Source organism: Canis lupus, chromosome 4 (genome assembly GCF_048164855.1).
Source record: "Canis lupus baileyi chromosome 4, mCanLup2.hap1, whole genome shotgun sequence".
NCBI classification, from domain to species: domain Eukaryota; kingdom Metazoa; phylum Chordata; class Mammalia; order Carnivora; family Canidae; genus Canis; species Canis lupus.
This window is the reverse complement of record NC_132841.1, coordinates 71,238,690-71,252,741: the sequence shown is the minus strand read 5'-3', so window position 1 is coordinate 71,252,741 and position 14,052 is coordinate 71,238,690. Positions and strand designations below refer to the sequence as shown.

General features: G+C 45.5%; 1 protein-coding gene across 2 annotated transcripts in view; it reads left to right on the top strand.

Annotated features, from left to right (window-relative positions):
- EGFLAM (EGF like, fibronectin type III and laminin G domains) overlaps nt 1-14,052 on the top strand; it is a 181,695-nt gene that overhangs the window by 64,823 nt on the left and 102,820 nt on the right. For both annotated transcript variants that reach the window (XM_072824830.1, XM_072824831.1), the window contains exons 4-6: nt 2,502-2,528; nt 10,852-10,969; nt 12,210-12,345. In XM_072824830.1, the coding sequence (XP_072680931.1) occupies nt 2,502-2,528; nt 10,852-10,969; nt 12,210-12,345 (281 nt within the window). The remainder of the gene's footprint in view (nt 1-2,501; nt 2,529-10,851; nt 10,970-12,209; nt 12,346-14,052) is intronic.

The window sequence follows — 14,052 nt, the reverse complement described above, 5'->3', positions numbered from 1 at the left end:
TGACACATTTGTATCTTCCCAACCACCTGGAGACACAGCGCAGGAGAAAATGATGTCATTTGAAATGTATATTCACACGGTCCAAGTTGTTTATTTTTCCTGCCGAGCTCGGCACCCTGTCCTTCTACTAACCAATTGTTGCCTGTCCATCTTTTTTTCTTTTCCTGTCAAGGTCTGTCTGGGTGATTTTTTCTGCCTTAGGCATGTTCTGGTTCCTTTCCTCCACTCTCCTCCTCCTTCCCCATTCTACTGCAGTTATCCTATAGCTAGAGCCTTTTAAATTGCTCTGCAAGCGGTTAGCACCAGTGCCTAGAACGCTGCTGAAACGGGGTGGCGGTGGCAGTGGCGGTGGCGTGGCGGTGACCGTGCTTCCAGGTCCTACATAAGAGCCTGCTAGGCACAGCGCCAAGAAACCCGTTTGTCAGCCGGGAGAAGTAGCGATCACTTGCTGGGCATCTGTTACCTGCCAGGCACTATTCCTCTGCTTTACCTTTGTTTTTCAATCTCATCTTCACAACTATCCTATGACCTCATTCTATGGACAAGGATGCTGGCCTCAGATGGTGAAATCACTGTCCCTACATTGTACATTATTGAGTAACAGAGTCAACTGTAGACCCAGTGCACACTGACTTCTGAACCCTGCCCTGGCTATTTTTACCCAAGCTCTTCACAAAGCAGAGATCGATGCACATCTGCAGCTTGCATGTATGCTTTTAATCTCAGACTTTTGCTCCAGCTGCCCTTGTTTGCCCCAGAAGTCCTCAGCCCCAACCTCTATGGCTTACTTTATCCTAAAAGGAGAGATTGACTTAGCCCACGCAGGAAGCCACTAATTGAAGTTCTGTCTCACCTCGGCAGCATGGGAACTTTCAGCGAGTTCCTGGACCCCACCAGGGAGCCAGCAGTGTCCCCAGCCGCCAGCCTCCTGTCCTGCAGGGAGTGTGGCTCAATGCTCTGCCTGCAGCACAGCCCAGGCAGTGAGGGCACAGTGCAGATGGCAGGTGTCTCGGAGTCCCGACAATGCCTCTGGAACCCAGATGCAGCCCCACCACATGGACCTGGGCTGAACACTGGCATCTCTGGGGAGGGCACTGCGAAGCAAACATGAAGCAAAGGGCCAGGAGGGAAATAGGCACCCTGGGCTTCCAAGCACCCTTTCTGCACCTACAGGTTGGGTAACTTTGACCAGTCACCTAACCTGGCCAAGTCTTACCTTTCTCCCATGAGAGGGGTAAAATAATTACACTGTGGTGAGTTCCAAATAAAATGGTGTGTATACAAGCCTTTGGTTTTAAAATGTAAAGAAGCCAGATAGATGTTGGTGACCATTCCTCATGATCATTGCCTTTATGTTAAATATATTCTTTATGTTAACTACATCCAGGCATCAGAGTAGGCTATCAAGTTATACCTGGCTGATTTCAACAAGCTTTCTTCGTTGCTCCTTTATGCCCAGCATAGGACAACGCAGGGTCCTTATTCTCAGGGAGCTTTCAATCTTACTGGGAAAATCACGTTCTTGCTGATAAACAGCTGGAAGACCAGATGTCGTTAACATGCTGCTTAATAGGCAGACTGAAGTTTTGAAGAGGGGGAGATTAGTGTAAGAACAAATGGTGGAACCAGGGGTTGAGAATTGAAGCAGGGGCAGTTTCTGGAAAGGCAGAGGAGAGGGACGGGCAGTGAAATCGAAAGGAATGGTGTGAGCCAAGAGGACAAGCATGCACGTGTGTGTATGAGCTTGTGTGTTCCAGTGGGGAGATTTGGGGGGGGAGGCGTTCAGAGCATCCGGAATGGAGGGAGGAAATACTGTTTAAACCTAACGGCAGTGAGTCGGGAGGAGGGGAGGGGTGTGATATAACAGGGTGGGTTCTGGGTTCAGAGACTTGCTTGCAGATGGCTGTATTACAGCAAGCTAGGCCTAATGGACTTAGTTCCCCCATGGACAAAACAGGGATCCGAATAGTATCTCTATTACAGGTAGTATCTGTGGGGTTTCCAAACGGTGTGCCAGGGTGCTCCAGGGCTCTGCAGCAAACTCACAGGGGGCACTGCGGAATGTTGCAGCTTTTCAAAGGAAAGGGTAACAAGTGTGTGAACTACTACTGCCAGGTTGTTTGGGTATAACTACTGAAAAAATGGAACGCTTAGGCGTTTCTTTGGCATTAGAAGTGCTGTAAAAATATTCCAGAGACAGCAAAGGTGCCGTGACAGAGACAGTTTGGGCACCTGTCCTGTATCATATCAGCCTATAGCATGAGGCTGCTGCCATCATTAAATGGGGTCGTGGATGTGGAACCCTCAGCATCACCAATGGCAAGGAACAAGAACTGAGTGAGTGTCAGCAGAACTCAGGCGGGACACTGTGAGTTTGCTGCCCATGGCTGTCTGTAGAAGATTGAAGGGCGGGGGGGGCGGCTATTGTCCGGGTTCATTTTTTGACCTCTAAGTTTTCCTTTCTTTCATGTTTTTTTTTTTTTTTTCCCCCTCCTCTGCAGGGACAATCTGATCATCCAGTGATTTTTGTAAGTATGCTTCAGATTCTGGGGGTCTCTTTTCATCGAGATGTTGATTTTCCCGCATCTTGCTCATAATGATTAAGGCCTAAGGGAGAGTGCTTCGTTCTGGAGTAAGCAGTGACCATAGAGCATAGCAGATGAATTTTTAATCATTTAGAAAGAAGTTGCTTTTATTCTCTTCTGTGCTGCTTCATCTCACATGGCAGAGTAAGGTTAAGAGGAGTATTTTTAAAGGTTGAAGTAATTTAAGCTCCTTTCCCAAACTAGGTGAAAAAGACTGAAAAGGAAAGGATTTATTTAAACGAATGAGCACCGCTGCCGGGGTGGTTCCCCTCACCCTCCTCTTCCTCTCCTGTCCTCACTTCCTCTAACAATTCCAGACCTTCCCAATAAGGCAGGACCAACTCACCTCAAACTGCTTGACTTGCTGGATTCAACGGTAGCAGAAGATGAGGTTGACCACTGGTTGTATCCTTAAGTGATCTGCCTGTATGGAGGCTTCTGATTTGGTTAGCACTTGACACTTAGCTTTTTTTTCTTAGAAGAATAACCTGTAGGTTTCAACCTGGAAAAATAAGTAGTCAAGCCAACCCGGGGAATTTGGTCATATTTTAGTGTTGGAAATAGAAGCAAGTGTTTCAGCTGGTGGGCTCCATACACTTTCTGATCATTCATAACATCAGCTTTTGATGAAAAAATATTTGACTATGTACCTATATATATGTATATTTACGTACTTATAAGTTATACATATGCTACTCTACTGATATGTTGTGTACTTTATAAGTTCCACAGAATCTTAAAGGAGGAGATAAAATAGAAAATAGAAATAGAACGTTCTTTTCTTCTGGCATCTCAGAGAATTGTCTTGCTCATCTAGGGGGATGCACCATCACCCTGCTTTGGAGTCTGCTGGTCTGGTTGACCCAAAACAGTGATTGCACTTGTGTCTTCCCCAAGGTTAGAGAGAGAAAATGTAGGCAGGAATCATGAGACTTGCATGGAGTCCCAGGTCTGCCATCACAGCCAAGGTCATCTTGGACAAGGTTACAGAGCCCCTTTGAATCTCTGTTTGACTGTAAAATGAAGGGGTGACCTAGTAATGGTTCCCAACTGGGGGTTCCTTTGTTTCCTATGGGGCATATGGACATTGAATGGACATTTTCATGGACAAGCTTCAGGGATGCTGCTTTCCCTGCAGTACATAGGACAGACCCATACGAGGAAGATTTGTGCAGCCTCACAGTCATTGCTGCCCTTCCTATGCAACTCTGAAAGATACTTTCTAGCCTTCTGTAACTACTCAGGGAATAGAATCCCCCCAACTCTTGCCTCCCCTCTGACCTGCACAGCTTTCCTCAGGGCCATTGAAAAAAGTGTGTTTGGAAGATAGTACTTCTCTGTTTCTTTGGTGCCTTTCATGTAATGATGATGTTAGATGTTCCCAACCAAGGCCCAGTCTCGACTTGTAGAGTCAACTGTGTAGTCGAATCCAAGGTTATTAGCTACCAACAAGGTCATTTTAGAGCACTCATAGAATTTTGGTGTTGAAACTTTGGCCCAGAGAAGTTAAGTGGCATCTCCAAAATCACAAAGCTATTTGGCGCAGAACCTGGGTCTCCTGGCTCCTGGTCCAGTGTGCTCCCACTTTATGCTTTCTTTCAGCTCTGCTCACTGGATGCCCTTAAGGTATAGTAGCTCCCTGTTTGGACTAGCAAGCAAGACAACACCTAACTTCATTTCTGGAAACAAATGACCTGGGTTTCCAGCAGTAGGAGAAAAGTATGGCATGAAAGAGGATAAAGGTGGAATCTGAAATCAGGGTCAGAGATTTAAGTTTAGAGTTATTCCACATGGTTTTATTGTTGCAAAGAGGTATTCAGTTAAGAGTAGTTTCAGCTTTTTAGGGGTTCCTTGTATGTAGCTATCCAGATTGTTTTTGTACATTGGGTCATATATTAATTAGAATAAAAGTCTAACAGTCCAAAATGCCAAGATAATAGTGATCCTAACAAAATGTTCATTCATGTTTCCTTCCTGATATAACCTGTTTGGTTATAACCAGTTTTGGTGGCTTGTCTCTGTCAGAAACCCAGAATCCTTCCATCTCATTGCTCTGCCAACCATTCTGGTCTACTTTCCCATGGTCCAAATTGGCTCACTGGCACATCCACATTCTAGCCAATAGATTTGGAAAAGAGAGAAGAGAACAAGGATGGCCCTTTCTATTAAGGGATAACTCAGAAATTGCCCTCAGCATTTTAACTCAAATTCTACTGGACAGATTTTGGCCACATGGCCACAGTTAGATCAAGGGATGCTGGAAAATGTAGTCTGTGAGTGGTGATGGCCCAACTAATATACAAGGGTTCTATTATAAGAAAGGAGAGGGGCAGCCTGAGTGGCTCAGCAGTTTAGTGCCTGCCTTCAGCTCAGGGTGTGATCCTGGAGACCAGGGATCAAGTCCCATGTTGGGCTCCCTGCATGGAGCCTGCTTCTACCTTCTGCCTGTGTCTCTGCCTCTCTCTCTCTCTCTCTCTCTCTCTCATGAATAAATAAATAAATAAAATATTATAAAAAGAAAGAAAGGAGAGAATAGGTATGGGGGACAGTTGTCCCTGTCATACTGTGAATGGAGGAATGAGACCCGTACAGCAGATGTGGAAAAGGCAGTTGGACATCTGAAAAACAAGGTGCTAGCCTAAAAATTTGATATGCTGTGTTTGAGAGTTGGGAAACTGGAAGCATATTATGTTATCATGTGTCTGATGAGGGAAACCAGACCCATCGTTGTGTTACACATGGTGTTGAGCTTTCTTCTTGGACTTAGTGAACTAACTAGCCTTGCTTTTTCTCTTCTATAGATGTAAATTCTTTGATCACATGCCAACCAGTGAGGGTATTGAGAAGACAAAGGGGGCAGATTTGGGGGGTTTTGATTTTAGAAAAGGCTAGGCAAACACAAAGCAGGATTATTTTGCAGCAAACCATCCAGCTTTGCCTCCTCATCCCCCCAAAAAAGGTGTGAGAAGGGCCCAATGGAGACTGTTGAATTTACTCTGGACTCTTCATAAAAGCAATTTCTCTCACTGTTTCTCACTATCTTGTGTAGAAACAAAAGCCAAGAGAGAAGCATTTAGACTTGTTCTCAAACCTCCACCAGGTAACAAAATGCTGAGTTTTTTAATTTCAAAAAGAACATATACACTGTCTTGTCTAGTTTGATGCAAGTAATTATAGAACATTTAAAGATGGAAATAGAAGGTTTGTGGAATTATATGGTATTTTTAAAAATAATCCAAGGGTTATCACTAGTCACAATATAGTGAGAGATTACATTTGGGAGGATTGATGTCAGAGGAAGAAGTGTTGGTTAAATCATTGAGTGCAGTTCCCCTACCCATGGCCCCAGCTCCTCCATGCCCTTGACCCTCACTTCCTTATGACTGTTAATCAGCTGGTCAAAACAGGAAAAGACTGGAAATAATTGGCTTCTGGGAGGGTCACCTTTTACCTATCTACCTATCAGAATATACCTGGGCTAAAGGCAGTGCTGATCTTCCATATCTAATAAAGAATTAGTGTTTTTAGTTTAGTTTTGTTTTTTACTTTTTTTTATTCATGAGAGACATAGAGAGAGAGAAACAGAGACATAGGCAGAGGGATAAGCAGGCTCCATGCAAGGAGCCCAATGCGGGACTCGATCCTGGATCCGGGGATCATGCCCTGAGCCAAAGGCAGATGCCCAAGCGCTGAGCCACCTGGGGCATCCCAAGAATTAGTTTTTTAATCTACATAAGCAACTTTGGCAAGTCTAATGTCTCTTGGTTTTCAGTGATAACTTCTAAATTTTCAGTACATAAACTTCCATGTTTGTGGATAAAATAATAATCTGGTCTTTAGTGTTTATGATAAGTGTCTATTGATTTAAATATTATTTATTATTTTATTTAATATTTTCTGTAACCTGTATTATCAAATTAGAACTTGGGCTTTGGAGTAAAACAAAGCAGATTTCAAATCTCCATTTTGTTACTTAATAAGTTTATGTTCTTGAGCAAATCATTAACTTTTCAGGGATTCTGTTTTCTCCTCTGAAAGTAAAGTAGGAGTGATATCTATCTCATAGGACTGAAAGAAGAATTAAATCAGACTATGTGTTCCTGGAACAAAGAAAACACACAATCCATGGTAATAGTAGCTGTATTTAGGATTGGCTTATAGCTAATATCTATAATAATCTATAACCATAGCACTCCTCCCATAGGTCATCCAGCATAAGGACTTCACAGGGGGAAAAGATTCTAAAGCAAAAGGCTGTGAGGGCATTGGTTTGAAAGTGTATTTTTGCTCTCATGGGAAGAGCTGGGGCATGGCTGCCGGGAGAGAAGTGAGAAGCCTTATATCCACCTGCTGCCTCCAGTCTCTTAATCTCTGACTTGATATGGAATGAGAGGACAGATAGTGGAACTGGGATGCACAGATGGAGGGAGTTAGGGCAGGCAGGGGGCTGCCATATGTTCAGCCAAGACCCCTTGTGCAGCTGCACAAGGATAGAGTGGGGAAGAGAGGAAAGGAGGGGAGGATTGGAGACAGCCCCCCTCAGGGAGGCTGTAGAAATGGCGAGGTAAGGAATCAGAGGAAGTGGAGGAAGGCAGCAGGTATGAAAGGCACATGGAGATGGTTGGAGGGAGGTGAGTAAGAGAAAGTCAGCGTGTCTCTGGAGTTGTCAACCCCAGGGCCTGGGACAAGATGTTAACCAAGATGGAGGGGTCAGCAGTAGAAGCTAGTTCTTGATGAGGTCACCTGCTTCTATTGGACACCTTGATTTGATTTCTTTCTTTCACTCATTCACTTTGCTTCCTTCATTTATTCATTCATCAAAGGAGCATTGCTTGAGCATTTGCTACCTGTCTGGTAATACTTTACTAAGCTTTCAGTTGCCAGAGGAGTAAGAACTTGCTCCTGCCCTCAAGTGGGTGGGGAGAAGGTGACAAATAGACAATTAAAATCTAAGGTGAGTAGTGCTAAGATGGAGGTTCACCAAGGACACCAGGGAAGCATAGAGGAGGAGCGCCTCCCCAGACTGGAGGCTGGGGGGTCAGAGAAGTGAGGTAATGTCTCAGCTGAATTGAGTCATGAAGTATGAGCAGGGGGTGAGCCAGGCAAGTGTGGGAGAAAAGGGCATTTCGTGGAGACAGAGCAGCAGGTTCAAAGGCCCAGAGGCAAGGAATTGAATGGTATAAATTTGAGCCCTGCCAAGTTCTTAAGTATGACTGGAATATAGAATGCAAGGAAAGGAGGGGACATGAGATGATGCTGAAAGGATAGACAGGGGGCTGCAACTATGCTATTCTAAGGTGATTTTATTTATTTATTCATGAGAGACACACACAGAGAGAGGCAGAGACATAGGCAGGGGGAGAAGCAGGCTCCATGTAGGGAGTCCGATGTGGGACTCAATCCTGGGACCCCAGGATCACACCCTGAGCCAAAGACAGACACTGAACCGTTGAGCCATCCAGGCATCCCTCTAAGGAGATTTTAAAATGGGAAGTGACACACTCATATTTGAGGTTTAGGAAGATAAAATCACTGTAGCTGGTGAAGTCTACACTGGTGGTGTAGGCAGCATGGGTGGCAGGGAGAATCGGAATATTGGAAATCACTGTCATAATTATGAGGACTTGGACTTGTGTTTATGAGGACAAGATGGCCTAAACAGATTCAAGTGACACAAAAGAGTCCTGAGGACGGACTTGGTAACTGGCTGAATGGTGGTTAGAGAGGAGGGATGAACACAGAGAAGAAAATGTCAAGAATTTGTGGTTTGGGTAACGAGAGAGCAAACACAAGAGGAGAAGCAATTTCTTATTTTGTTTTTCGTAGCAGGAGGAGAAGCGATTAGTTGAGCTTTGGTTATATGGAACAGTAGGGGCTTGGTAGAGAAGTTCTAGAGGCAGTTGCAAACCACATCTAGATGTCAAGAGGCAGGTCAGAGCTGAGAGGCAGATTTGGGAGGTGTCAAGTGAAGGTGGTGCTCGAAGCTAAGAAAGTAGTAGATGAGCTTACTCAAGTAAGACTACAGAGTGAGAGGGTAAGATGGCAAAGGATGACTCCCTGAGAAAAACCAACACCAGTGGGGCAAGCAGAGAATGGGGAATGCATGGAGGATATTGCGAAGGAGCAATGAGAGAAGTAGGAGACCAAGGAGGAGCAGAGTCATGGCTTCTAAGGGAACCAAGAAATTTAGGAAGCAAGGGTAGGCAACAGTATTGAAAGATACACAAAGTCAAGTACAGAGAGTCATTCCCATTGGATTTACTACAAAACTGTGTGGTAATTTTGGTAAGAACAGCTCAGTAGGTTTGTAGCACAGAGAGGCCTGGTGAGGGGTGAATAAGAGGTGAGGAAGTGGAGGCAGCTCCTTTAAGAAAGTTGCCCCTGTGGAGAGGGAGTGGGCACATGGGTGCCAGGGGAATAGTGACCATTCTTAAGGTGGGAGAGACTTGAACAGCATAAATACTCACATCACACCAGAACTGGGTAGGTGGGGGAGGGAGGGAGTTACAGGAGAAGGAGGACAATAGATGGAATTCAGAGCACAGGGGATGAGCCAGGCCCTGGACCAGGCATTTGTACACCTGGATGCCCATTAGCCTCAGCTGAGAGCTTTATACTGACACCAGGGCCCTACCTTCCATGGATCCTTTTTTTTTTTTTTTAAAGATTTTATTTATTTATTCATGAGAGACATAGGGAGAGAGGCAGAGACATAGGCAGAAGGAGAAGCAGGCTCCCTACAGGGATCCCCGGACCCCGGGATCATACCCTGAGCCAAAGGTAGACACTCAACCACTGAACCACCTAGGCGCCCCACGGATTCTGATGGAAGTAGCCTGGAGTGGAGCCCAGGTGCCGGTATTTCCTAGTGATTCTAATGTGCACTCAGGTTAAGGACTACTGTCGTGAGTATTCCACAACTCTTTGTTGAATCCTTTTAAAAAGTTTTTTCTTGATCAGCGGGTGAATTGTCCTTAGCAACAATGAATGTCTGATCATCTACAGAGGAGGTCGTGAAGACATACGAGACAGGATCCCTGCTCTCCAGTGGCTCACCATGCCATAGGAGAAAGAGACATAATTTGTAGTATATAAAAGTACTAAATTAGTGGCACAACAGTTGGTGGGGTAAGATCAGGTCTGCGAGGTCAGGTGTCATGGGGAAGGTTTGGACCTTGGAGGAGTGGGAGAACCGAGGTAAGCAGGGAAGAGGAGGGGCCTCCTACATTCAAGACGGTAATCATTACAACCCATTTCTTGACGATATCCTCGGTACCAGGTACTTTACACACGCTATCCCAGGTATGATAGCTATGCTAGATAGTCCTACATCAACTCCATTTTACAGAAGAGGAAGCTGAGGCTTGGGGGTTGATATCAAGGCCACAACTAGCACTCAGTGGCAGAATCAGGATTCAGGCCCAGGATTGGTTGATTCCAGAGCCTGTGTCTTTTCCATGGTAGTGTGCTGGGATTGATGGGATCCAGACTCCCATGTACTATTTAGCACCATAACCCCATGGGCATGTTGCTTTTGCCAAAGCCTCAAGTGGAGCAAGTCTTCTTCAGCTGGGGCCTTCTGGTCAGGGACATCTGTGCGGTGAAGTTCATATATATCCTTCGTCAATGTGGAGTCCGGAGACCAATAGCAGCACTTGGAAACTTCTCAGAAATGCAAATCCTTTGGCCCCTTCCCAGATGTACTGAATCAGAAACCCTGGGGGCCAGGGAGGAGGGACAGTGGGTGGGGACGGGGGAGGGCAGGCCCTGCAATGTAAGAAGCCCTCCTGGTGATTCTGATGCAGTTTAAAATTTGAGAACCAAAGTTTGAGTCCCTACATTATTGGTACAAATCAAGACCTCAGTTTGCTGTTGTGGCTAGTCTCTGAGCATCTGTGACATGCAAATGGAGAGAACGAACCCATGGATTCCAACCCTGGAAAAGATTGTTACTTGAATTTTAGCAGTTCAGTACTCTGATCAAAGAACTCAAATGTTAAAAGCAAGATCTGATAGTTCTAGAACAGGCTTAGTTCTAGAACAGTGGATAGATTCCTATAAAGGGTAATTCTCTAGTTGGAGGGAATATGTGATGGTGTTTTCCTCTTTGCAAATGTTAAAACTTGGGCAATCCTAGAGAAGCCAGTATAATCTCTATCCAAGCAGCTTCACAGGACCCTTGAGATGCAACCCTTATGGAAATTGTCTGGTTCTGCTCTAAAAGAACTTCTGGTCATTGACGCATTTCCTGTTTGGTTATTGACAGGAGGAAGTGATTGGAGATTTGAAGCCAGGCACTGAATATCGAGTGACCGTAGCAGCTTACAGCCAGACTGTCAAAGGGCGGCTTAGCTCTCCTCAGTATGTTACCACTTTGCCCCAAGGTAAAACAGGTTCAATTCACTCAGAGTAGAAAAGCAATGGGTGCTGTTCATTCATTCCTTCACTTGGTATATATCAGTGAGGACCTGCTACTATGTGCCAGCCACCGTGGTAGGCTCTGGTGGGGAACAAAAACAGGCACAGCCTTTGCCCTCCTGAAACTTAATGGGGTGGGTCAAGATATTACCTCCTTAGTGTGTAGTCACGGACTGTGGTAAATGCTATATGTTGCTGTAAGAACATGTAAAGGGAGACACCATGTAGGGGTGAGGTAAGAATTCTCTGGAGAGATGCTGACTTGTAAAGGTCTGACCAGTAAGTGGGAATCAGGAAGGGGAAGGGGAATGGGAGAAGACCTGTCATAGGCAGAGGGAACCCAACAGAGGCTCATTGAGGTGGCACTGTGCTGTGCTGGACACTGGGGCACAAAGCTGGCTCCATCATCATTACTCACAAGCTCATCGTGGAGGGAGAAGCAAATGGTAGGTGAGTAGCTCCAGGACGTCCGTGGTCTTCACAGTGGGCTCTGGGCTCGGGAGCACTTGGAAGGGAGCACCTCCTCCACCCCAAGGCTCAGGGAAGATTTTAGAAAGGTCCATACTTTGGGCCCAAACTTTGAAAACTACATAGGATTCTGCTAGAACAAGACGGCAGGGGAAATGTTTCTGGCATAAGCAATATTATAAATAAAGACTGGGAGATGTGAAAGTCTGTGAAAATAATAACAGCAGGTTCCTTGGGGTGATAGGATTGTGGGTGACTCTTTTATCTTTACACATGAGGGCGTGTCCCAAATGTCCTACCATTGGTATGCATTCTGATGTTGGGGCAACACACACATACACAAAAATTGGACATAAGTGACAGTAATGCTATGCATTTAATTTTCCTTGCAGGTGTCAATTCTGACATGCAAACAGAGATGAAAGGTTGCTAGGAGGTGGGAGTATAGTTGAGGGTTTTAACACACCATTGTGTGCTCCAGGGCCAATGGTGTGCTCATAATTTAGTTGGATTTTTAGTCAAGGGGTTGGGGAAAGGAGGGAAGACCAGCTCTCGTTATCTCAAACCTTACATGGTGAATCCAGTTGTGATTATTTTTTAATGTTTGTTTGGTTTGAATTTTGAGGCTGTTCTGAACACAGATGTTTAGGCTGTAGGAAGCACCCGGGCTCTTTATATATTAAAAGTTTCCAACAGCAAAGACCATAGCCAACTCTAGGTGTCCACTCTCCCGCCTAGATTCCTGCCTGCCTCCAACAGCACCCCAGCAGCCGCACATCACTGTGGTCTCCGATTCTGAGGTGGCCCTGTCTTGGAAACCTGGAAAGAGTGAAGGAAGCTCTCCCATTCAGTACTATTCTGTGGAATTCATTAGGTAAGTTTGTGTGTCACGTTCAAGAGCTATGTGTATCGACCTCAGGTACTCCAAGCACAAGAGAATACTACATGGCAAGTGGTCTCCACTGCATGTGTATTTAAGAGATGACAAAAGGGGGCACCTGCGTGGCTCAGTCAGCATCTGCCTTTGGCTCAGGTCATGACCCCAGGGTCCTGGGATAGAGTCCTACATCAGGCACCCTGTTCAGTGGGGAATCTGCTCTCTTTCTCTCTTCTTCCTCTCCTGCTGCTCATGCTCTCTCTCTCTCACAAATAAATAAAATCGTAAAAAAAAAAGAGATGACAAAAGCTTGAAGACCTATATTTATACTCTGTCCCTGGGCCAGTACCTGTCCCATGCCTATTCAGGTCATCTGGTAAACCCAGCACTCACCTTAACCACATCCTCATCACTCCTCCACCATCAGGACTGTCCTAGGCTTTGAGAACTCCTGAGGCATCAATTGCCAACGAGCCTCTTGCATTTCAAGCGTGAAACTTGCCTCCTTGGCTTTGGAACATTATACTTGAAGTAAATATTTGATGGTGATTTTTCTAGAGGGAGAGGAAACACAAATAAATATAAATCATTATTTCTCCCACATCTTTATTGCTGTGGGGCAGATCTCTTGGTTTGGTTTCCACTTTTTTCTCTCATCTACCTCTCCAGTTCTCATTTTTCGGCTTATCAGAGGATAGAAGAGTGATGAGGAATTCTTGCCTAAGCTTCCAGATACGAAAACATGGATTCTCAATGCTGCTATGTAATTGTAAGCAAAAATAAACAAAACAAAAACAATGCCCACATGCCCCTGCCCACATACACACATACACACACACACCAAGCAAGAGGAATTCCCAATCGAAGCCCCTTCCTCTGAGCTCTAGTGGTGGTTGGAGTATGAACCGAAGAGCTGGCTCATGCATGCAATGTCTGTGGAATTAGTGTTCTCTACATTAACGGTGGTGGGGTCTCTCTGAAGTCTGCTGCTTCGTGGATTCAGCAAAAAACTAGTCCAGCACCTCATTCCTGAGGCTCTCTGAAGCTGGGGCCCAGTGGTTTTGCCAAGGTTTTCATGAACTCTGCTCTGTGGCTTGACTTCCTTGCCTATTCCTCCGGAGTGGAAAATAGATTCTTGTTTCTTCAGAGAAGTACCGTGCAGAGTATCTCAAATGCTTGAGTACAGAGCTCGTTTCAGGCAGGACGTGTTTGACTTGCAAGTGGCAGAAGGCTGGAGGGTGAGGCGGTCATGTAGTGGCTCCTGTGACTCTAAAGTCCAGGGCAAATCTCGATTCAGGGAAGATCTCATCGGTGCCAAAGTAGCCATTTGTCCCCATCCATCTCTGTGTTCTGCTTTCCCCTTTATTGACTTCATTTTCATGCTTTTCTGGTGTGGTGGCAAGAAGGCCAGTTGGCACCGAAAACTTGCCATCCACTCGTGTAACTCCCCACTGGAAAAGGGTGGCCATTTCTCCGTGAACCCATTGGAGTCTCAGTGTGCACTCTAAGGGGCCAGGCTTGGGTTCCTCCCTCTTCTCTGAGCCAATCACTGTGGGCGGGGAGGGGGCTACACTTACTGACCTGGCATTTGTCATTTTCTGAGCTCTGGAACTAAGGACTAGTGCATCTTTCACACCTGAAGTACATGGATTGAGAGAGTTTAGAAGGATTGGTTCCTCAGAGGAAACCTATGGCGCTATTGAT